Below are 25,926 nucleotides of genomic sequence, written 5' to 3'. Positions count from 1 at the left end.
ACTAGTATGGTGGTGGTGGAGCTATTTGAATAACAATTGTCCAAATTCTCTGTTTTATAGGGAAGTGACCGAATTGAAGGAAGCTGCTCCTGCACAACTTTGGAAGGTAGGGCGAGGGAGGCCTGAGAACGCCCAGGAAGTCTCCAGGGAGTCGGGGGTGCGCGCAGACCTGGCGCAGGTTGCAGACGCCGGGTCGGGCCGGGCGTGGGCGAGCCTAGGTGTAGGATCCACAGGCGCACCAGCGTGGCTCCGCCCCGGCGCGCGGCTCCGCGAGGTTCGAACTACAGTTCCCAGAAGGCCGCGCGAGCCCGGGAGGGAAGCGGCGTGGGCGGCGGCAGGAAAGGCGCGAGCGCGGACGGCGGCGGGTGTCCCCTCGGGGGTCCATTGGGCAGTCGCCCGGCCCTCTAATAGAGGACGCGGCCCTTCGCAGCGCCTCGCAGCCCCAGGCTGGGGGAGCGCGGAGGGCGCGCCGAGGATGGAGAGAGCGATGGAGCAGCTCAACCGCCTGACGCGCTCGCTGCGCCGCGCGCGCACCGTGGAGTTGCCGGAGGGTGAGTGGGCTCCGGGGCTGGGAGCGCGGGCCCTGGGCGGCCTGGGGGCGGGGACCCGGGCCGCGTCCAGGTCGGCGGAAAAACTCAGCGGAAGCGGAGAAAACGCCCACTTCCCGAAGTGGAGGGCTGGGCCGGGACCCCCGCCTCCCCGACAGGCCCCTGCCTCCCGGGCAGGTGGGAGTGTGGGGCGGGCCCGGGCCCCGCGCCGGCTGCTGCCTGGAGAAGCGGGACAGAGGTCCCAGGCGTCAGGGGTTTTGGCGAAGAAATAGCAGTCAGATGGCGGAGGCTTGGGCCGTGAAAGCATGCCTGTCGGGCTATTTTACAGCGTGGAGGGTAGAGAGATGCCCCAGAGAGTGTATTTGAGCAGCAGATGGGGTTAGGCTCCCCCCTCCCCCCATGTATGGCACTGCCGTGTTTTGGCGACAGACAAGACAAACACCAGATGGTCAGGTATCACAGGTACTGTTAGGGACCTGCGCGTGGGCCAGATGCACTTTTCTTAAGTAGGAGTGCCTGTCATTCATTCGCTTGTCAGACTTGTGTTGAGTGGGCTACGTGGGAACTAGGGTGCGTCTACCAAGAGGATTGGCTTGGTCCCCGTGGTTTAGGACTTTTAAAGTGTTCAGCGTTCCTTCAGGGCAGGTAAAACTCTAGTAATAAAACAGACGGAGAAAAGGCGTTTATTTGCAGCCTCATGAATTCAGACGTTTGAATTTAGTGACATTCAGCCTCATGAATTCAGTGACAATAGGAGATGGTAGTGCTGCATCTAAGAGATTTTCTGCTCCAGAAAGAAAAGAGGAGGGAGTTATGGCAGGTGACTTTTTGGCCCTTCATTTTAGTAGTTTCTCTTATCAAATTTTCTTGAAAACATTCTTTGAAAATCAGGCCGGGTGCATGCCTGCGTGCCCAGAATCCCAAGAAGAGAACGGAGAAGGGATAGCGGTGTTAAAAAGAATACATGTTTATTATAGAAAATTTAGAACATGAAGGAAAATAAAATGTTGGGAACCAGCAGTTAGCGTAATGGCTATGTCGCTGGACTCCCACGTAGTCGACCGCGGTTCTCGTCCCGAACCCGGTGGCTTAAAACTCACACCGAGCGCGTGTGCGTGCGTGCCCAAGATCCTGAGAGGAGAATGGAGGAGAAGGGATTGCGGCGTGACCATCCCCTCTGGGGGGGGTGATTTCTCGCTTTCTGTCTCTATGTCTCTCTCTGTCTGGCGAGCGCACGCGCCCTATAGCGAAAAAACCTCTCAAAAAAAAATAAGAAAAATAAAATGTGAAATCTGTAAGAATTTCATTACCCAATGATAGTGTTAGCATATTCTTCTCTTTTTCTTTCTTTCTCTTTCTCTGCCAGATTACAATCACAGTGCATATGGTCTTATTTTGAGCTTAGGAAACATCACAAATATTAATATCCTTAAATATGCCTAATAAGTGCAAGACCTCATAGGATGCATGCAACAAATGTTGGACCTAATATTTGTTTTTATAACTGATTTTATGAGAACCAGCTTTGTACTTAGGTCTTAGTCTCTGAATATTTCCTGAGGGTTAATTTCTAGAAGAGTAATAATAAGATCTAATTATATCAACATTTCTAAGGCTGTAGGTATCAGTTTGTCACTTTACTCTTTGGAAAGTTCCACTGGCAGTCTGAGAGTGCCTAGAAACTACAAAATTACAATGAAAAAATAATTCCTTTTCCGTGTTGTTAGGTAAAAATGGCATCTTGCTCACATTTGTTTTTCTCAGATTATAATGAATTCGTACTTTTGTTCCTTGTCCCTTAGAAGTGATGTGTCTTTTTGAATTCTCTGTGCTTAGCTCTGTCAAGTATATCAGAATAATTATCAGGTTTTTTTTTTTGGAGAGGTTTTTGTTACAGGGTGTGTGCACTCTCCGGACAGACATAGAGACAGAAAGTGAGAAATCCCCCCCCGGGGGGATGGCCACGCCGCAATCCCTTCTCCTCCATTCTGCTCTCGAGATCTTGGGCACGCACACACACCTGGCTTGAGTTTAAGCCACTGGGTCCGGGACTCGAACCGTGGTTGACTATGTGGGAGTCCAGCGACATAGCCATTACGCTAACTGCTGGTTCCCTGAACTTGTTATTCTTTAAGGTTTTCCTTTTTTTTTTTTTTTTTTTGAGAGATCTTCACTGTAGTGGGGCGCATGCGCTCGCCAGACAGACAGAGAGAGACATAGAGACAGAAAGCGAGAAATCCCCCCCCGGGGGGATGGCCACGCCGCAATCCCTTCTCCTCCATTCTCCTCTCGGGATCTTGGGCACGCACGCACACGCGCCCGGCGTGAGTTTTAAGCCACCGGGTCCGGGACATGAACCGCGGTCGACTATGTGGGAGTCCAGCGACATAGCCATTACGCTAACTGCTGGTTCCCAGGTTTTCCTTTTAATAGTTGAGTTCCAAAACTATGTTTTAATAATAAAAATGACCAACTGAGAGAGAGCGGCTGAGACAAAAAGAGGAGAGGGAAAGACAGACATTCCCAATGGGGTCTTTCTGCTGCCGTCTATCCCCAGTCTTGGGCATCCTGGTTTTGATTATATTTCTCGCTTCATACTTAAGTTTTTAGGCTATGAAACATATATATTATATATATGTGTATATATATATTTATATATGAAGCATATGTGTGTATATATATATTTAAGAATTATTTTATTTAACTTTATTATTATTACTATTATTATTATTATTCGTTTTGACCAGGGAAAGACAGAGAGAGAGAGGGAAAATGAGAAAGCAAGCCACCAGGCCTGAGACTCAAACCCTGGATGGCCAGTGGGAGTCCAGCATCTTTAACCACACACCACCTGCTGGCCCCACGAAACTTATATTTTTATAAGGTTAGAAATGTCTTAAAACATAGGGTCTACATCTCAATTTTACCTAAATAAAAATCTTATAAATAAGACTAGTGCAACATTATGTTGCTGACTAATGCTAATTTAAAATTATATACTGCCTTGATTCATAAGTTCAAATTCACAGATAAGGGTATTTCCTGTTTATGACTTTGTTAGGGAGTGACTTAATTGAAATTGTCATGGTTTAGTAGTTCAGATTTTACTGGCATGTGTACTATGTGAGAGATAAAGAATGTTGTCATGCCAGGGGAGGCTTAGTGCAATGTTTTCAACTCTTGCAGGTGACTCATTGGTAATTACTGAGAACAAGTTAGTGGGTTGCAATCAACATTAAGAAAACAGGAAAGAAATGGAAGCAGCTAGGACAAATTAGAGTATACTGTATGTATTAAAAATAGTATTCTGTCGTGGACCTCAGTTATATGTAGTGTGTATGCTAGGTGTATTGTGTCACTGTGGGGGCTCTGGAATCAACCACTTACACGATTTGTTGCTTAGCTTAGTATTTCTGTTTTCTCATTTATGAACTGGGGAAAACAGTAACTATTTCGTAAGATGATTATAAGGCCTGGACATGTGCATGCATGTTGTGTCACCTGGCCCCTGAGCAGCTGCACATGGGTATCAAAGACAATGGCCAAGAAATTTAAAGAGGAGAATGGGAATGTATTTTACACAGCCAGCCATAAAGACTTCATGGCAAAAAGCAAAGCAAAAGCAATTACTATAAATCTTAAGAAGATTAACATTGTGAATGATGAAAAAGTTCACAGAATGAATAAAGTTTTCGTAAACATACAGATGGAACTTGCATGCTTCTTTTACTTGAACCTCTGGGGAAAGAACTGATTGTTCAGTGGCAGTGAGAAAACAACGTTAATGAAACTGCAAGATTAATTGGTCAGTTGTAATGCAGTGGTGATACATTACCACAGAAATTTAATAAGTTAAATATTTTATACAATTTTATTTTTAAAAATCTTGTTAATGTACAGGCATTGGCACATTTTAAGAACAAACAATGAACAGATCTTTCCTGTAATCTAGGAAGGTAGAATGTCAGAAGCTAACAAAATGTGATAAACTAAGTGCTAAAACAGAAGTCACTTCACAGTTCGTTCACTAATACAGTTCTATATCTTCGTTTACATCCTTCACTTTTTTTTTCTTTTTTTTTTGGAGAGGTTTTTCACTATAGGGTGCGTGCGCTGGCCAGACAGACAGAGAGAGACATAGAGACAGAAAGCGAGAAATCACCCCCCGGGGGGATGGTCACGCCGCAATCCCTTCTCCTCCATTCTCCTCTTGGGATCTTGGGCACGCACGCACACGCACCTGGCATGAGTTTTAAGCCACCGAGTCGCGGCGAACCGCGTTCGACTACGTGGGAGTCCAGCGACATAGCCATTACACTAACTGCTGGTTCCCACAGCCTTCACTTTTTAAGTGGCAGTGAATGTTGGTTTGACTCGAAGGACATACAGAAATACAATTTCATGACAGTAAAAATATAAGACAATTAGGGTGAGCTGTTGGTCAGCTTTTAAAAATAATGACCTGAAGTCTGCTTTAACCTTCCTTTCAAAGAGAAAAAACCAGAAGGATTCAGAATTAGAAGAATATAATTACTTGGGGAATGGAGAGGATGGTAGATATTAAACCAGTTTTCCTCTGAAGTAATTAGATAGTTTTGGTTTTATGATTGAGGTTTTGTGAAATAAAAAAGAAAGCATTAGGGAAGAACACTAAAGAATCATTGAACTAAAAAGGTATTCCATTCATTATTTTAAATAAGTTATTAAGAAGTCTAAAATGTTATGCAGTATGAGATAGATAATGGTTCTAAGTTTTCATGGAATGTAATAATTTAATATCTGGACATCAAATAAATCACAAACTCCTTCATTATCATATAAATTAAAGTTGTAGGTACCTGCTGGAGTAGGAGAAAATTATAAGAGTAAACACTGCAAACAAAAATTTAATCCAAAAATGATTCTTATATTTGGATTATGATGTTTAACATAATACTCTTAAATACATCACCCAAATTGTTTTCTGTTACACTATTTTTTTTTGTTTTGTTTTGTTTTTAGAGAGAGATTTGCTATAGGACATATGTGCTCGCTGTGAGAACCCCCCCACCCCAGGAATGGCCATGTTGCAGTCCCTTTTCCTCCAGTCTCCCCTTGGGATTTTGGGCACTCCAATACGCATGTACTTGTGCCTGGCACGAGTTCTAAACTGTGGCGTCCAGGACTTGAACGGTGGTCAACTATGTGATAGTCCAGAGTCCTTAACCACCATGCCACCTGCTGGTCCTGCCTGCCTTTATCTTTAAGTTAGATAGAAAATGGAACCTGTGCCTCCCTTGTGGACCCAGCCTGTTAAGCACTATCTTAGTAGTAGGTGCCACTGTTGCTGAGTCAGAAAGGGCATTTTTTAAACAGGGTTTTGCTGTGTTGTGGCCCTCCCATCCCAGTTAGGATTACAGGTGCATGTACGGTTGTTCTCCGTGGGGTGCTTGGTTGGCCTGGTACCTGAATCTTGGCCTCCTTTGTGGCTTCCCAGGCCTATGCAATGCTACTGCCTGTGTGCCATCACAGCTAGGCCAGCGGTAATTTTTTATTATCCTCATACCAGTTCCATCCCCCTTCCCCCCAATTTGTCTCAGAGGTGTCGTTTTTCAGGTAGTTTGTTTGAATTTGTATCCAGAGAAGGCCCACACATTATATTTGGTTGATCTGTCTTTTAAGACTCTTAATCTATAACAGATTTCTTTTTTTTTTTTTTTAATTCTTTTTTTGGTGCCAGCCAGTGGCATGATGGTTAAGGTGGCTGGATCCCACATGGCCAACTGCACAGTTTGAGTCCCAAACTCAGTGACTTGAAAAGCACGCTGGACACATGTGCACACATGCCTATGATGCTGAGACAAGGATGGAGGAGAAGGGATTGTGGTGTGGCCATCTCCCTGAGGGGCACTTTCTCACTTTTCCCTTATCTGTCTCTCTGTCTCTCTGGTGAGGGCATGTGCCCTATTGCAAACTTAAAAAAAATTTTTTTTTGGGGGGGATAACATTATTTTAGACTTTTAGGAAAGTTGTATAAATATTATGGTATTTCCATACACAACACTGAGATTTGCCTATTGTTAACTTCTTGTGTAACCTTAGTACAGTTATCAAAAATTAAGAAATTGACGTTTGTATAATACTGCTAATGACAAGATAGACTAGTAGAATTTCAAAAGGTTTCCCAAAAGTTGTTCTTTCTTTTTTTTCTTAAGAAATTATTTTATTTATATCTAACATGAAAAAGAGGGCAGATAGTACCCCTAACAGAGACTTGATGTCTGATCTGCCCCCAGCTTCAGCCAGCTCCAGATCAGGGGCAGGTCTGTGCCCAGCATACTCAGGCAGGTCCATGATGTAACCGATGTGTGCATTCGGCCTCTCAGAATGTCGAGTTTTACCTCCCCTTCATGGTCTAGCACTGCCCCTGTGCCTTTGCTGTAGGATCCAATCCATAATACCATATTGCATTTAGTTTTTAGTTTCTTTCTTCTTCCTCTCCGCTGCCCTACCTATTTGTCAGTGAGTGCGCCCACTTGCCAGAGGGAGACAGACAAACGCACTCCCCATAGGGAAGTGGGAAGTTACATAGCAGTTGCTCCTCTTCTGTTTCTCCCTCCTTTCAGTATTGTGGGCGTGCAAGCACGTGTGCCTGGTATATGTTTGAGGCTGCTAGGCCTGGCATTCAAACTGTGAGGTCAGCCATATAGGGTCCAACTTTCTTAACCACCAGCCACAGGCCAAACTTACTTGTTATGCTTTTGTAGCCTCTCTCAAACTGTACTAATTCTTTACTCTTTCCTTGTATTTAATGCTCATGAAACTTTTAAAGAGGGGTTAGGAGCTAGCAGGTGGTGTGATGCTTAAGCTGCCGAAATCCCACATGGCTGACCGCAGTATAAGTTCTTGACCTGTTGGCTTGCTTTCTCGCTTTTATGCTCTCTCTCTCACACATGTGCCCTACAGCAAACTTTAAAAATAATAACTAATAAAATAAGACAAATAATAATGAAAAAAGAGAACAGTTTAGGTGTCTTATAGAATCTCCCTTGCTTTGGGTTAGTCTGATGTTTTCTACTGATTACATTTTAGTTACCCAGTTTTGGCAAGAATATTACCAAAGTATTGTACCCATTTCAGTGGATATCAGGAGCTGTATATTCATACATATTATTTCTGATGATGTTATTCTTTCACTGTAAATTACTAATTTTTTTCAGAATCAGTATTTTGGGGAGACTTTTTTAAAAATTTATTTATTTTTAATTTGATCAGAGAGGGAGGGAAGGAGGGAGGGAGAGAGAGAGAGAAAGAAAGAGAGAGAAAGAAAGAGAGAGAGAGAGAGAGAGAGAGAGAGAGGGAAAGTGAGAAAGTAAGCCACCAGGTCTGGGACTTGAACCATGTTTGGCCATGTAGGAGTCCAGTGCCCTTAACCACCATGCCATCTGCCTGCCCCTTGGGGAGACATTTTGATTCTATGCAGTTACACTGTTTTTCCTCAAACTTTAACCCATTAATTCTAACATCAATATTACATTTAAAAAATAATTATTTAATTTTTATTATTATTATTTTAAAAATTTGACCAGAAAGAGAGGGAAAGTAAGAAAGCAAACTGCCAGGTCCAGACCTTGAACCGTTCAGCCATATGTGAGTTCACCTCCTTAACCACCATGCCACCTGCTGGCCCTCAATATTAACTGTTTTTTTTCTTTTAGAGAGATTTTTGCTATAGGGCACATTTGCTTGCAGGAGAGACGGAGAGATGAAAAGCAAGAAATCACTCCCCGGGGAGATGGCCACGCCACAGTCCCTTCTCGTCTTTTCTCCTTTTGGGATCTTGGGCATGCACGCACAGGAACCTGGCATGAGTTTTAAGTTGTGGGTTCTGGGACTTGAACTGTGGTTTAATATATGGGAGTTCAGCGGCATATTCATTATGCCATCTGCTGGTCCCTCAATATTAACTTTTAAAGGGCCAGGTACAGATTGTCTAGGTTACTTCTTTGTCAATAATTTATTAAAAAACATAAACCTCTGGGACCAGCAGATGGCATAATGGTTACATTGCTGGACTCCCACATAGTCAACCGCAGTTCTAGTCCTGGACCTGGCAGGCTAAAACTCATGTCAAACGCATGTGTTTGCATGCCCAAAATCCCTAGAGGAGAATGGAGGAAAAGGAATTGTGACGTGGCCATCCCCCTTTTGGGGGGGGGGTGATTCCCAACTTTCTGTCTCTCTGGTGAGTGCATGTACTCTGTAACAAAAATCTCTGCCAAATAAAGAAAAGACAAAAAGACAAAAACACAAACTTCTAAAATGCATTGAATTGAGAAATGACCATTATATAAAATATATAAACACTATATATTGAAAACTCAAAACACTAGCTGAATGTACCTAATTATAATATGCCTTTTTTTGGGGGGGGGGGATTTTTTGCTATAGGGCCTGTTCATTTGCCAGAGAGACAGAAAGCGAGAAATCACCCCCACGGGTAGGATGGCCATACTGCAATCTCTTCTCCTTCATTCTCCTTTTGGGATTTTGGATATGCATGCACACATACCTGCAGGCGCACATCCCCTGGGTGGGTTTTTTTTGGGGGGGGGGTGGGGGAGAGACTTTTGCTGTAGGGTGCATGTGCTCACTAGAAAGATGGAGAGAGACAGAGAGACAGAAGGCGAGAAATCACCCGCCAGGGTCGATGGCCATGCCACAATCCCTTCTCCATTCTCCTTTCAGAATCTTGGGCATGCACGCACATGCAGTTGGTGAGAGTTTAAGCTACTGGGTCCAGGACTTGAACCACAGTCAACTCTGTGGGAATCCAGTGATGTAACCATTATGCCATCTGCTGGTCATGTCATCTTAATTTTAAACTTTGCTTTCAGATTATGTTTCTATAAATTTTTTCAGTGGAAGATATGACTAAAACTGTTGTAAGTAACTTCTAAGTGATAAGTAAAGTTTAGATTTCAATGCTGTTTGGGCTGATGGATAAGGCATAGTTAAGGGAACTGGATCCCATATGACTGACTGCAATTTGAATCCTATCCTCCGAGGCTTGAAAAACATGCTGATGCATGTGCATGCCCAAAGTCCCGACGGGAAGAAGAATGGAGGAAAAAGGATTGCAGCATCACCATATCCAGTTGGGGGTGCCTTCTTTCTCTCTGTCTCTGTTTCTTTCGAGCACTCATAGCCTTTGACAATTCAAACAAAACAAAACATTAATGCTGTTTTATAAAAGCTTCTAAAATAATTTCTTTTGTTATTGATATGAAGCAAGTGATAATGTATATTAAAGGTCTTAAAATTACTTTAGCATATGTATGTATTTAATATCCACATGTATTTAAAATTCCCAAATGACCTGTAAGTGTGACAAAACATGTCTATAAACATATCTTTGGAAATCTAATAATTTTTTGTTTTTAAAACTGCAAAAAATATTAGTTCTCTAATTTTTCTCTTACATCCAGAAGCTATACTGCTTTGTGATGACTTAGAAGGGATAAGCAGTAAAAGCAATGAAGAATTTGCACTCTTGGCAGTTTTATAATACCTATGGTATTCTGCACTATTTATGTATGTATGTGTATATGTAGTTATGTATGAGATTTTTGTTATAGGGCATGTGCACTTGCTGGAGAGACAGAGTCAGGGAGACAGAAAGCGAGAATCATCCCCCAAGGGGGTTGACCACTCTGCAGTCTCTTCTCCTTCATTCTCTTCTTGGGATTTTGGGCATGCATGTACACATGCCCAGTGTGAGTTTCAAGCCACTGGACCCAGGACTTGAACTTTGGTAGGCTTTATGGACTTCCAGTGCCTTAACCACCATGCCACCTGCTGGCCTCATTCTGCAGTTTTCTTAGTGTCTTCTACCTCTCCTCACTTTTTATGTAGAATTGAGAGAACTCTTGAAGTAATCTTAAATACCACTACTAAGAAAAAATAGGAGATAAACAAATGATTTTTGTGCCTTTTTCCCCTCAGATAACGAAACTGCTGTTTATACATTAATGCCAATGGTTATGGCTGATCAACACAGGTGAGTACCTCTTTCTTAAATTTATGCTTTTTCAAGAAGTGTGTGTGAATTATTCTAGATTTTGTGCATACACAGACATACACACAGACACCAAATCTGGATGTTGATGTTGTCCTAGGGAAGGTATTTAACCTCTGTTAAAATTTCCTGTCTATAAAATAAGGAACAAGATTTTCCAAGATCCATATCATTTGTAAAATTTTACCGTTAAAGATTTTCTTTTTGTGGGACCAGTAGATTGCGTAATGGCTATGTCGCTGGACTCCCATGTAGTCAACCGTGGTTTGAGTCCTGGACCTGGTCCTGGTTCTGGACCTGGTGGCTTAAACTCATACCAGGCGCATATGCATGTGTGCCCAAGATCGGTGATTTCTCTCTTTCTCTCTGTCTTCCTGGTGAGTGCACGCACCCTATAGCAAAATCCTCCCCCCCGCCAAAAAAAAAAGATTTATTTATTTTTAAAAATTTTTTTATTTATTTCTTTCAATTTGACCAGAAAGGGATAGAGAGAGAGAGAAAGGGAAGGGGAGAGAGAGAGAAAGTGGGAACGCAAGCCACCTGGTCTGGGACAAGAACCATGGTCATCCATGTGGGATTCCAGTGGCCTTAACTACCATGCCACCTGCTGACCCCTGGTTAAAGATAAATGAATGATCAGGTATTAAGTATCTGGTTGGTCACTGACATAGAAAAAATATTTTAACGATTTCTTTTAGAAGTCTCTATTGATCTTCATAGCAATAGATTAGGGCTGAGCAACTGTTTATTTCCCTGATGTGCTGCTACTTTGATAATCTTTTTATTGATGTAGTGTTGACATTCTTTTATAGGGGCGTGTGTAAGATAATGTTATCTGCCTGTATGAGGTTCTTTACATTTTAGCAGTCAGCTCTCCTATCTTTACCTATTGGGTAGTTAGGTAGAATGAGAAGAAATAGAAGAAAGATTGTATTTTGAAATAAGTTAAAGTATAAATATCTTTGCGTTAAATTTTCTAACTAGTATAATTTTTAAAATTTTAAAATAATTTTTAAAAAATTATTTTTTAAAAAGAATTATTATTTATTTAATTTTATTTATTCATTCATTCATTTTAATTTGACCAGAGATAGAAAGAGACAGAGGGAGAAAATTAGAAAGCAAGCCACCAAGTCCAGGACTAGAACCGAGGTCAGCCATGTGGGAGTGTCCATGCCTCTACCATCACACCACCTGCTGACCCCTTGTCTGATTTTTTTCGCTTGATTTTGTTTTTTGTTCTTGCTAAAATTTTTATAGGTAAGCTCAACTTTTAGCAATGGGAGCTACCAGGTCTCCTCCATTGTTTCTTTCTTTTTTTTTTTTTTTTCTTTTTTTTTTCTTATTTATATTCTGAAACTTTTTTTTCGAAATTTTTACATTCATTTACTATACATCATTATAGCATATAAAATGAGATTTTCCATCCAGAGTACACTGTATGTGGGCTCAATCAAGCACATCAATATACATGTTATCATCAACAAATAATTTTCCATTTCTTGTTGGCTGTATGTTTTGCCTTTTTCCCCATCCTTGATGCCCTCTCACCTTCTGCCATCTCCCACCCTCTTCCCACCCTGTCTCTGGTATCCATGGTTGCCTTCTATGCCTCCCCCTCCCACATTTTATTGATTCACTGAAGATCTTAATTAATCTAAATATTTTCAATAGCAACAACCACAGCTGATATATACATATCCATGAACACATTTAGGCATAAACCTCAGTGAGTAGAATGAACATACTATAAAGTAGCACCTAGCTGGGGCTATATAGCTTATTGCAGTCATCAAATAGGTATTTTTAATGCATTTTTTTTTTAAATTTCAAGAAAAACAGTTTTCATGTTTTTTTTTTTCCTTTGAAACATTTTTAAAAAATTAATTACTTTGCATTCATTCCTTAAGCATTGTCACAGCATACAAAATGTTATTTCCTTTCCAGAATATTTCCCATCTAGAATATACTGCATAGTGGCTTAATCATACATGTTATCATCAGTAATTTTCCATTTCTAGTTTTGTGTGTGTGTGTGTGTGTGTGTGTGTGTATATTTTTTTTTTCTCCTATTTTTTACCCTCTGCCATTTCCTACCCTCCTCCCACACTATTTCAGGTATGTACAGTTGTTTTCCATTCCTTTTTCCTCTACATTTTATTGATTCACAAAATTTATTAAATAATCAAACTACTTTCCATAGCAAGTTCAGCTGGCATATACATATCTGTGAATACATGTCTAACTTTAGCCGTGAAACTCTGAATAGAATGAATATACTATAAGGTAGCACCTAATTGATGCTATATAGCTTACAATGGTCATTGAATAGGATTTTTTTTTTTTTTGAGAGGTTTTTGCTGTAGGGTGTGTACGCTCGCCAGAGAGACAGAGACATACAGAGAGACAGAAAGCGAGAAATTATCCCCTGGGGGGATGGCCACGCCGCAATCCCATCTCCTCCATTCTCCTCTTGGGATCTTGGGTACGCATGCACACGCGCCTGGCGTGAGTTTAAGCCACCGGGTCCAGGACTCAAACCACGATCGACTATATGGGATTCCAGCGACATAGCCATTACGCTAACTGCTGGTCCCATTAAATAGGTATTTTTAAATATATTTTTTAATTTCAAGAAAGCAGTTTTAACTTTAATAAATAAAATAAATGCTAAGGAACTTTGCTTAAAACTTAAAGCCAGTAAACAGATTAGGATACCATTCAAATAGTAGGTACATGAACCTATTGGCAGCTCAAGACAGGACAGAAATCCTTAAAACTGGAAAACACAGCCTAGACGAAAATCAGCAATATTTTAGTCAAAAGTCATAAAATTCTATTTCACCAGTTCAGTCTCATGTACTTAATCTATCTTCTGTTGTGGTTTGATTTTCCCAATTAAATTCTGGGATATAATATTCAACTCCAGACTTGTCCCCATGATTAAGTTGGCCATTATCTTAGTTTTTAAACTCTAATTTCTGTGTGAATGTATTTAATTTTCCTGGTATAGTTTTGAACTCTTATTTCTGTGTGTCTGTATTTGATTTTCTTGATATAGCACTCCCTTGAAAAATTCTTGGAGATCTGGTCTGGTGCTGGTAAATTCTTTCAGGTTTTGTTTATCTGAGAATGTTCTGTTCTTTTCTTCCCATATGAAGGATAATCTTGCCGGGTACAGTATTCTTGGTTGAAATTGCTTTTCCCTTAACACTTTGAATATATTTTCCATTCCTTCCTCACTCGCATTGTTTCCGATGAGAGGTCTGCTGTTATCCTGATGGGATATCCTTTGTAGGTAACTTGATGTTTCTCTCTAAGAATCCAAGGGGAGCTGAGACTAACTACTTTCTTAGGTATCCTCAGAACAGGTAATGTAGCACTAAGTGACAGATGAGAAAACCTTCAGCACCATTTCATTGGTCAGGGCAGTGGGTTTTTATGTGATATTGTTTACTGTGGTACATTTAGAGACTAGAGCCTTGAGTTTTTATTGATGTGAGGCAAAACTTTTGAATAACTAGTAAAAGTAGCTAAAGACCTTTGAATTATATTTTTAAAAAACTTTTTTTTTTTTTTTACACATTCTAATTCTTTCTTTTTTTGCATAGGTCTGTTTCTGAACTACTATCAAATTCAAAATTTGATGTCAATTATGCATTTGGCCGTGTGAAAAGAAGCTTGCTTCACATTGCAGCAAAGTAAGACTAAAGATATTTGGGGTTAAGTTCGAGTCTAGAGTAAGGATCAGTAAGCTTTGAATCAGCATTGTCTCACTTGTTATGCCGAAAGATGAGGATGAACAGCTGAGTAGTTCTTTATCCTACAATATTTAGGGCATAGTGTGCTATGCATCCTCTGTCTAGGTAAATTGTTAACTTTGGGAATGGACTCAGGTCTGATATCTTGCTTGTCTTAGCCTGTTCTACAGCAGATTATAGTCGGTCATGCATGGGGATTGTCCTTCTTGGGTGTACTTAGAGGATGTATTTACAAAAGTGGTCTTTTTATCCAACCAGTATGAACTTTTATATGCCAACTGCATGTGAAGTCATTGGATTTATGGTTTTTTTTTTTTAACCTAGGTGGGAGAATGATTTTTATACATAGTTTTCCAGTGTGTTATTAATCAACTAATTAATTTGATCTTTTATAGGACCTAGGTAGCTGCGTTGAAATTAATTCTTTATGGTTAATTTGACCTCTGAAAGTCCATAGAAGTTGAGCATATAACTATATGGTTTCTTTCATAAACTAATGCTTTTTTACTTGAACTTTTCTATTTCATTATAGTTTTTATAGTATATCATCTTGAAAGTAAGGAATAATAAAAGTGAAATCAAATTATAGCTAAATATGGATTTTAAAACAGTGGTTTAATAGAATTTTTTTTTTTTCATTAAGCTTTGTCAAGCATGACTGTTTGTTGAATGTATCTGAAATGTCTTTTAATGTTGTTCCAGTTGTGGATCAGTGGAGTGCTTGGTTCTGCTGTTAAAGAAAGGAGCAAATCCTAATTATCAAGATATTTCAGGCTGCACACCCCTTCATTTGGCAGCAAGAAATGGGTAAATTTCCTTACGTAGTTTAAGTTGAATTTTCATTTATAATTAACAGTATTCAAGGAACTCTACCATTTTCTCTTCCCCCAAGTATTTGCCTTTGGAAGAAGTTCAAAAATGGTGTGCATATTTTACTTTCTACATTTATTTTTGTCTCTTGATACTATATTATTGATAATCTGTTCTTTTTAAAGTGGGTCTTGTGTCTTTATACTCAATTTTAAAATAACTATTCAATAATTTATTAAGTTGTTTTCTGATATTTTTCTTCTTGAAAATATATTGTGGGGCCCAGCAGATGGTATGGTAGTTAAGGCACTGGATTCCCACATGGCTGACTGCGGTTTGAGTTCGGGACCTGAAAGCTTGCTTTCTTACTTTCTCTCTCTCTCTGTCTCTCTCTGGTGAACGTATGTGCTCGATAGCAAAATTAAACAATAAATTGAAATGCTTCTTTTAAAAAAAGAAAATACATTGCAGAAGTTTAGTAGTATTTGGATTATAATGACATTCTATTGTTTGAAAAAATCATAATTTTGACCTCTTTTTTGTTATCTTTTTTCCTGCTAACCTTATGCCACCTAACTCAACAGCTTATTTTCTAAATTGCTTATTAGTTTTATGATGATATTAGAGATAGGGTGAATATATTATGCCCAATTTATTAATAATTATTTGAAAATGAGCTGTACTATTGTAAGCATTCTAGATACGGATAGCTTATTCTATTTAGTGCTAAAGGTATTCATTTTAAATATGACAAGCTTTTTAAAAAGATTTATTCATTATTATAGTTATTTTTAAATTTGACCAGAGAGGGGGAGAGAGGAGAAGTGATAAAATAAGTTGCCAGGTCTGGGACTTGAACCACAGTTGGCCATGTGGGAGTCTAGCACCCTTTTAGAGAGAGTGACAGAGAGAGAGAGAGAGAGAAAGAGAAGAAAGTCACTCCTAATAGAGTGTGGTCATGCTGCAATCCTTTCTCCTCCATTTCTCCATCATGTTGGGATTCTGTGCATGCTCATACATGTGCCTGGCATGTTTTTCAAACCATTGGGGCTTGGGTTCAAAATATGTTTGGCCAGGGAACCAGCAGTTAGCATAATGGCTATGTCGCTGGACTCCCACGTAGTGGACTGCTGTTCGCGTCCTGGACCTGGTGGCTTAAAACTCATGCTGGGCGCGTGTGCATGCGTGCCCAAGATCCCGAGAGGAGAATGGAGGAGAAGGGATTGCGGCATGACCATTCCCCCTGGGGGGTGATTTCTCGCTTTCTGTCTCTCTATCTATCTCTGTCTGTCTGGCGAGCGCACGCGCCCTATAGCGAAAAAAAAAAAACCAGACCTCTCCCCCCCCAAAAAAAAAAATGTGTTTGGCCATGTGAAATCCAGTTCTCTTAACTATTAGGCTATGGGGCTGGCCTTGATCAAAATTTTTCTAAATAATGTGCTTAAGATTAAGAGAAGTAGTAGTTTCTGAAAGTGAAAATCCTAAAGATGCCATAATGAATATGTTTTTGCTGTTTCTGAGAATTCCAGTCACCATAATGAATATCATTATGTTGTTGTGCGCTATATTAAGCCTTTCTATTTTTTAATGTTTTTTTCTCCCTGTTTATGTTATTGTGCACTATTTTAAACCTTTCTATTTTTAATGCCGTTTTCCTCTTGCTGTCAGGATTTTAGGTGTCACATCTTAGTGGCTGCCTCTAAGCACTGTTTTTCACTTTTGACAATTCTGTTGGACTTAGAAACTGGATATTAGAATAACGTTTGAAGTAAAATAAGTAGTTTTTGATTCAGGATTTGAGGAACTTACATTTATAAAGTATTGTGAACACTATGTATGTTTTCTTATTGCATCTCTTATTTTACTTTTTAAAAAACTTTATTTATTTGTTTATTTTTATTTGACCAGAGAGGGACAGAGAGAGAGAGAAAGGGAAAGTGAGAAAGCAAGCCGCTAGGTCCAGGACTTGAACCGTAGTCAGCCATGTGGGGGTCCAGCATCCTTAACCACCATGCCACCTGCTGGCCCCTTATTTTGATTACTTTGAAGATATTTTTGGGTTTCCTGTTCTTTATTAGGATATTAGATAGTTGATCTGGTTGACTGGAATGGATGTGTAGCTAAAATTGTCCATTGCATCAATCTTAGGCTACATTTTTACATATAAAAATATAAGTAGAAGCGAAAAGATATTCATAGTGATGTCTAGTCTGGGCAGATCTACCTGGTCTGCCCTATTTCCTGATTTAGCATGAGTCAGTTTAGCTGTCCACTGTTGTCACAGGTAACAATGTGCTGATCAAACAGTTTTTATAGTAATTAGCCACATTAGCTGTGTTGTAGTGTGTCACACCCGAGGTCATTCCCTCAGTGAATTGATCATTGGTCCAGATACATTATCCCAGGTCCCGGTAGGACAGTGACAAAGGTCATTGAAAATATTCCATGTAGAAAAATATCTCAGTAGTCTTGCCTTAACAGTAGTAAATAAAGAAAACAGATTGGCGCAAGGCAGATATACAGAGCTGTCATTGTAGTAGGAACCTTAGTCACAAGACTTCATTGTGTGGACCAAGACATAGGTCCTAGACTTCAAAGAAAGGTTCTTTTTTTTTAAAATTATTTACTTACTTTTAGTTATCATTCTTCTTTATATTATTTTTTAATTTGATGCAGGGCACATGTAGAGAGATTCAGAGGTGGAGACATACAGAGTGAGTGCTCGAGAGACAGAGAAAGCAAGCGAGCAGGTCTAGGCTCGAACAGTGGTCGGCCACATTAAAGTCTAGCACCTTAACCACCACACCTTAACTTTAACCACTATATCATTTGCTGGCCCTGACAGGTTGTTCTTGGTCTGCTGAAGACTTTTCTCATACTGGTTTTCAGAAAAAAAGGCTTTTTTTTGGGGGAGAGGTTTTTGCTGTAGGGAATGTGTGCTCGCCAGACAGAGAGAGATAGAGAGACAGAAAGCAAGAAATCACCACCCCCCCCAGGGTGGATGGCCATGCCGCAATCCCTTCTCCTCCATTCTCCTCTTGGGATCTTGGGCACGCACGCACGCACACGCGCCCGGCGTGAGTTTTAAGCCACCGGGTCCGGGACGCAAACCGCGGTTGACTACGTGGGAGTCCAGCGACATAGCCATTACGCTAACTGCTGATCTCCCCCCCACCCCCTTTTTTTTTTTAAAGAGCTTTTTGCTATAGGGTGCGGGCGCTTGCTAGATAGACAGAGAGAGACAAAGAGATAGAAAGCGAGAAATAACCCCTTCTCCCCCCATTTGGGGATGGCCATGCTGCAGTCCCTTCTCCATTCTCCTCTCTGGATCTTGGGCATGCACACACACGCTCCTGGTGTGAGTTTAAGCCTCTGGGTTTGGGACTCGAACCACTGTTGGCTACATGGGAATCCAGCAACACAGCCATTTCGCCATCTGCTGGTCCCCAGAAATAAAGGCTTTTTAAGTAGCACATAACAAATAAATAGTTTGATCACTACTTCTGTCAGTAGTAATTGAAGAAGACCATTTCATTTAAGATGAAGAAATATGGCTGACATTACAGGATAAACATTCAAATGAGAAAAGGAGTTCATGACCCCTTTTCTAATTTGGATGCTGTTCTATTTCTATAAAGATTATTTTTCAATACTTAATGTAGTTATTATTTATTGAATTAGGTGCCTTGTACAACTTAGATGTGCTCAATACATACTTGCTAAATGATGTATTTATTTCTTGCTGTGTCTTCTGATGTTTTCAGAAACAACTTTTTACTATAATTTCTTTATGAGTTCAGATTGTCCAGGCCAAGTGGGGATTACAGGAAAATTCTGCTTTTGCTGGTCCATCTGGTTTTTGGGGTTTTCGTTTTGCTCCCTCAGCTGTCATTGTCAGATGGGTACTGTATTTCTCATAGCCTGCTTTGTTTAGCTTGTCTCTCTTTACTGTTAGTGCTGTACTGGGTTGTCCTCCTTCCCAGTAGAAGCCCCATCAAGCATCTACAGAACACTTGGATGACAGTTTCTGTGTCACTTGGGTTACCATAACTTCCTTTAATTGTTGCAATATCTAGATAAGAAAATAGTTGCTTCCTTGTGCAGGGGCATCTAGCACTGCCCATGACTTCACTGGACTGTAAAAGGGAAGACCTTGGAATTATTAGGTATCTTTAAGTTACATTGTTGGTCAAATTTGAAATATTTATTTTTTTCTTTATTTTTTTGAGCTAGATTATGAACTTATAATGGGTGGAGTCTATGTGTTTGTTAGTATTTTTAACTCCAGTTCTTAGTAAAACAGCTGTTCACTTTCATTGTACTGTTGTTACTTACTCAGATTTTAAAAAGTGGTAAGAATGGTTGTTAAGTGAGAAAAATAAGATATATTTCTCTTATTTTATTTTTTTGTTTTTGGAGAGGTTTTTGCTATAGGGTGCATGCACTTGTCAGAAAGACAGAGAGAGACAGAAAGCGAAAAATTACCCCTCAGGAAGATGGCCATGCTGCAATCCCTTCTCCATTCTCTTCTCGCGGTCTTGGGCAGGCACATACACGCACCCTGTGTGAGTTTAAGCCACCGGGTCTGGAACTCGAACTGCGGTCCGACTTCATGGGAGTTCAGCAACATAGCCATTCTGCCAGTTGTTGGTCCCGATATATTTCTCTTCTGTATTTCCCCATACCTTTGCACTCTATTTTCGAGAGGGAGAGTGTTTAGTGTTAGGAATTGCTGCTATTATTCATCAATCCCTACCCTAACATTTGGGTGTATTTAATGTACTTGGATTATTGCCAGTATATTTTTGGCACTAGGCCAATGGTCCACATCAGATTTCTGAATAGGTTTTAGAAATCCAGTCATACTGCTATGGACATATAAATACATATGTATTTTAAACAGTGTATTTATTTATATTTAAATTAAAACATTTTTTGAAAAGCTTATTTATTTCTTCCATGAGTGAGTGAGAGAGAGAGAGATACAGGATCACCAAGAATGTCTAGATGCCACACTCCACTCCCGGCCAGCACTGGATCATCAGCACACATGTGAAATCAGGAGGTCTCAGGTCTCCAGTCACGAACCTTGTACCCTCTCAAGTGGGTCAGCCTCACAGTGTGTTGTGCTTTCCTGCTGTGCCAGTTAGACCCCAACAGTGTATTTATTTCATTAGGACAGTCTGGTTTGTTGGCTCATGATTATTAAATATTTATTTCTCCAGGTTTTTATAAGAATGTGTTTGACGAAGGAACTTTGTAAATGTTTGCATCTAAAAGTTTACTCAGAACTTTATTTTCTTTAATCCTTTGAGTATAATGTTCATTTTAAATGACATTTGGGCCAGCTGGTGGTAGGATGGCTAAGGCAGCTGGATCCCACGTGGCTGACTACGGAGTTCATATCCCAAACCTGGTGACTTGAAAACAAAAAACTTAACATGTGCATGTGTGTGCTCGCCCAAAATCCCGAAAGGAGAACAAAGAAGAGATTGTGGCATGGTATTCCCCATGGGGAGTGCTTTCTCACTTTCTCTGCCTCATGGTCTCTGGCTAGTCCACGTGCCCTCTGGCAAAAAAAAAAAAACAACCAAAAAACAAAAAAAAACATTTAACTTTATTTCAGGTACAAAAATCAAAGTAAGTAATTTGTCAGTTCTTTTTTCTTTTACATGGTTTATTCACTTAGTAAGAATTTTATTAGGTCATTGGGAAAGTCATGATGTATTTTTCTATGCAAAACTGCAACATGACTTTCCTGATGACTCAATGGTTATTGATTTATAGATTGAATATGCAACTAATAATTAATAAAGTTTTATTGAGAGTACTATGTGCCTGGCTATGCTTGGTACTGAATTGATTAAGGAAATAAGAAAAAATCATGGCAAGAAGAAGTTTATGATCTAGTTGAATAAATAGTAATATTTGCATATGTATATATACTATATGCTATGTACTATTATACATTAATACTGTGTATACTGTTTTATATGTACTATATATAATGCCATATTTATGCCATTTATTTTATATATGTTATATATACACACTAGTAACATACTCATACCACTTTTTACTGGTATCACTCATACGGCAATCAGCTATTTTATATACATATATACAAGTGTGTATCTATATATGTGTCTGTGTATATAGACTCACAGACACATATAGAATATATATACATACACACACGTATATTATATGTACATGCATATATATATAATATATAGTTATATATATTTAACTATGTTTAGTACTGAATAAAAGAAATATGATATAATCCATGGCATGAGACTTATGATTTAGTTGAAACTAGTAAGTAGTGTTAGACACACTAGTTTTCCTTTTTTTAAATATTTATTTAATTCCATTTGTTGTTATTATTCTTCAATTTGACAAGAGAAAGGGAAAAAGAAGACACTAAGTCCAGGATTTGAATTGTGATTGGTCATGTGGGAATCTAGTGTACCCCAACCACCATGCCACCTGCTGACCCCCTTTCTGCATTTTTAATAATGAATTTTTTCCAGTGGTAGGAAAACCTGATTGTGCTGTTTCCTCATTCTATATCTTTGAGTCATAGAAACGATTTTGTATTTTAAATAGTGTTTATTTAAATATTCCAGATTTAGCTATTATGATGTCTTTAGCAAATGTTGATTATAATTAATACTTCAGAAAAATAATTGTCATTTGTATATTTTTCTAGTAATACTTATCTATGACTTTTTCTTTTCAGGCAGAAGAAATGCATGAGTAAATTATTAGAATACAGTGCTGATGTCAACATTTGTAATAATGAAGGCCTTACAGCAGTAAGTGCTATCAGTGATATGTGGAATTTACAAAATCTTTTTAGAAAATAGTATTGAATGTGATGGTAGTACAAAGCGTTATACAAGTGTTTCTGCAAATAACTTTTTGATAATATTTAGGAAGGTGTAGAATGTTTGAGATAGAGTTTTCAGCTCTATTAGAGAAGTTAGGGTCACCATGTTTCTTCCTCTACTCCCCCTTTTTTAAAATTTGTCAGAGGGCAGGCGCATTTGTCAGAGAGAGACAGACAGAGGGAGAGGCAGAAAGTACTCTTCAGTGGGGTGTGCTCATGCAGTAATCCTATCTCCATTTCTTCATCCTGTCAGGATTTTGGTCACACATGAATATGTACCCAGTATGGCTTTCAAGCTGCTGGGCCAGGATTCGAAGTGTGCAGTTGGCCATGTAGGATTTGGTTCCCTTAACCACTGGGCCATGGGGCCAGCTGGCCTTTCCCTATCCCGTTTAAAAAAATAAATTTAATTTTATTCATTGTCATTATTTTTTTCAAAGTTGACTGGAGAGAGAGAGGGGGGAAGTGAAAAAGCAAGCTGCCAGGCCTGGGACTTGAACCGTGGTCAACCATGTGGGAGTCCAGCTTACTTAACCGCCTCTCCACCTGTTGGTCCTATTTTCCTTTCCCTTTTTAAGCATATAACTTTAATTTATTTAGATGTCTTATGTTGCTAGTTTTCTCACTGATTTTTGAAGTACTTCTTAGGAACATATCTACCAGAATGTGTTAGGAGTTCACTATAGGATAGTTTTCATTATGTACCCCCACATAATGGGAGAGGATGCGTGTGCTTGCCGGAATGAAACAGAGACAGAGAAAAAGAGCGAGGAGAAAGCACTTCTCAGTGGGGTGTGGTCATGCTATTGTTTCTTCTCCTCCATTTCTTTGTCTTGTTGAGATTTTGGGCACACACACCTGGCATTTTTTTTTTTTTTTTTGAGAGGTTTTTGCTATAGGGCGTGTGCGCTTGCCAGACAGACAGAGAGAGACAGAGAGACAGAAAGCGAGAAATATCCCCCCCCAGGCGGGATGGCCATGCCGCAATCCCTTCTCCACTCTCCTCTCGGGATCTTGGGCATGCATGCACATACACCCAACCTGGCATGTTTTTCAAACTGCTGGGGCCAGGACTCAAACCCCAGTGTACCATGTGGGATCTGGCTCCCTTGACTAGTAGTCTATGAGACTTGCCCTTATTGTGTCTTTTCAAATAATTTCCATAGGTTACTTGTATAAAAATTGGGTGGCTAGACAGAAAAGGGCAAAAAAAAAAGTTAACAAAGGGAATAAGCACTTTCTGTATTCCTTGCACTCAAGAGAATCACATTAACATTTTGGCCTATACCTGTTCAGACTTATACCTTACTTAAACTAGTATACATTTTTTAAAAATAATTATTTTATTTAACTTTGTTTATTTTAATTTGACCAGAGGATTGGAGTTAGAGAGTAAGCGAGGGAGAGAGAGAGAAAGTGAGAAAGCAAGCTGCCAGGTCTGGGACTTGAACTGCGGTTGGCCATGTGGTAGTCCAGCGCTCTTAACCACCATGCCACCCGTTGGCCCCTTAAACTAGTATTTTTAATCTATTTTGTCTTATCACTTTTTTTCTCCCGGCAAAAAATAAGTTAATTTTTTTTTCAGAGAAAGGGCATGTGTGTTCCTCAGAGAGACAGAAGACAGAGACAGAAAGACAGAAAGTGTGAGATCATCCCCCCAGTGGGGTTGGCCATAGCAGAGTCCCTTCGCCTCTATTTCTTCTTGGGATTTTGGGCATACATGCACATGCGCCCAGTATGAGTGGTAAGCCCCCAGGTCCGGGACTTTAACCACAGTCAACTACGTGGGGGCCCAGTGACATAACCAGCATGTCATCTACTGGTCCCAAGTCAATATATTTCTCACCCAAGTAGCTGATATAAGGGATATTGCCAAAGAGGTTGTTGAAATCCCAAATTTTAACCAAATTGTCATAATTTAATGAAACATTCATTTTGTAAGTGGAGATGAAATAGAATTATGTTATTATTAAATAATTGTTTTGAAGTTATGGCAGAAGATGTGAACTTTTATTTTTTAAATCGTACCATCCATTGATACAGATTGTAGATTTTAAAATTTGTGATTAAAGGAGAGGATTTGCTTTTCATGCCAGTTTTCTTTCTTTCTTTTAAAAAAGTCTTGCCAGAGGGCCTGTGAGGGTTGAGAGAGAGAGAGAGAGAGAGAGAGAGAGAGAGAGAGAGAAAGTGAGAAAGCATCCCCTGTGGTAATGGCTGTGCTTCAGTTCCTTCTACATTTCTCCCTCCTGTCGTGCCCAACATGTTTTTCAAGCCATAGAGTCTGGGACCTGAACAGTCCAGCTGGCCATGTAGGAACTAGTCACCTTAACCATCATACCACAGACTGGCCTTTTATGACAGTTTTCATTATCTTTTTGACCAAACATTTGGAAGGGCGGGGCATTACAAAGCTTCACTAAGATTTAAATTATTTGGGACCAGCAGATGGCGTGACGGTTATGTTGCTGGACTCCCACATGGCTGACTGGTGCCCAAGTCCTGTAAAACTCACGTTGGGCGTGTGTGTGTGTGCACGTGCCCAAGATCCTGAGAGGAGAATGGAGAAGGGATTGCAGCATGACTATTCCCGCCCATGGTGGTCACACCATAACCCCTAGGGGGTTATTTCTCACTTCCTGTCTCTGTTTGTTTTTGTCTCTTCAGTGAGCCCACGTGCCCATAGCAAGACTCTCTTTAAAAAACATTGAATTATTTTATGAATTGAATATTATACAATAAGCTCAATCATGATTATCACAAAGAATCTATAACTCCTATGAAAATTCAGATTTTGTTAAATAATAATATAATATTATTTATCTTGTAAGGAAAAACTGTTTTTGAATATCTGCAGGATACTTATTGAAGTGGTAGGTGCCACAGAGGCTTATAAAATCCTAGAAATGACGTAGATCTTTCCGTAGGACTCTTAAATATTTCAAGATAAAAAGTGCTATGTTAACATAGTCTATTTAATTGGATAAATTTTTAATTATTTCTTTCACTCTTGAACTTTAAGGGAGCTGGAATAGAATACTTAAAAAGCATTTTTTGTTTTCCTACCCGAGGGCATGTGCACTTGTGTGTCCATGTGGAGAAGAGAGCATGACAGGGAAGGGAGATGTATTCTCCAGTGGGGCGTGGTCACAGCATAATCCTTTATCTTCCATTTCTTCTTCCTGTCAGGGTTTATGGCATGCATACACATGTGCTCAGGATGTTTTTCAGGTGCCAGGGCGAGGGCTTGAACCATGGTCAGCTGTGTGGGATTCGATTCCTTCTCTCCAGTGCTCATCTATTGAGTGATGGGGCCAGCCTAATAGAAATTTAAAAGAGTAAAATCTTTATTTAATAAAATGATCGATGCTATATTTAAAAAGTCAAATGATTCTACAAAGCTTATAGACAATGGTAGTCTTCTAAATTTCCCTAACCCTAGGTATGTCCTTTCAGCTATTGTAATGGATTTAAAATTTTTCTCCATATGTAAGTAACATGCTAAGGTTTAATTTTTGGTTTTTGGATCACCAATTAATTCTACAGATTTTAGTTCTTTTTTTTAGCCTCTCTCCCTAGCCTGTCACCATAAGTACATTTCCCTCACGTCCCTTCAATATAGTCAGTTGTAATTTTAGTTAGATCATTTTTCATTGTTTTTTTTTCCTTTTTAAATATTTATTAACTTTTAAAATTTATTATTAGGGACCAGCAGTTAGCGTAATGGCTATGTCGCTGAACTCCCATATAGCCAACCCCATAGTTCGAGTCCTCGACCCGGTGGCTTAAACTCACGCCAGGCACGTGTGTGTGCGTGCCCAAGATCCCGAAAGGAGAATGGAGGAGAAGGGATTAAGG

The 25,926-nt window shown here is 39.7% G+C and overlaps 1 protein-coding gene across 3 annotated transcripts in view; it reads left to right on the top strand.

Annotated features, from left to right (window-relative positions):
• Nucleotides 1-451: 451 nt before the first annotated feature.
• HACE1 (HECT domain and ankyrin repeat containing E3 ubiquitin protein ligase 1) overlaps nucleotides 452-25,926 on the top strand; it is a 125,607-nt gene continuing 100,132 nt past the window's right edge. For all 3 annotated transcript variants that reach the window (XM_014591053.2, XM_006156943.3, XM_027775104.1), the window contains exons 1-5: nucleotides 452-551; nucleotides 10,533-10,587; nucleotides 14,217-14,306; nucleotides 15,069-15,173; nucleotides 21,922-21,997. In XM_014591053.2, coding sequence (XP_014446539.1) covers nucleotides 476-551; nucleotides 10,533-10,587; nucleotides 14,217-14,306; nucleotides 15,069-15,173; nucleotides 21,922-21,997 — 402 coding nt within the window. In that variant the 5' untranslated portion in view covers nucleotides 452-475. The remainder of the gene's footprint in view (nucleotides 552-10,532; nucleotides 10,588-14,216; nucleotides 14,307-15,068; nucleotides 15,174-21,921; nucleotides 21,998-25,926) is intronic.

This window comes from Tupaia chinensis, unplaced genomic scaffold (genome assembly GCF_000334495.1).
Source record: "Tupaia chinensis unplaced genomic scaffold, TupChi_1.0 Scaffold000527_1, whole genome shotgun sequence".
NCBI lineage: Eukaryota > Metazoa > Chordata > Mammalia > Scandentia > Tupaiidae > Tupaia > Tupaia belangeri.
This window is presented reverse-complemented; position numbering and strand designations above follow the sequence as displayed.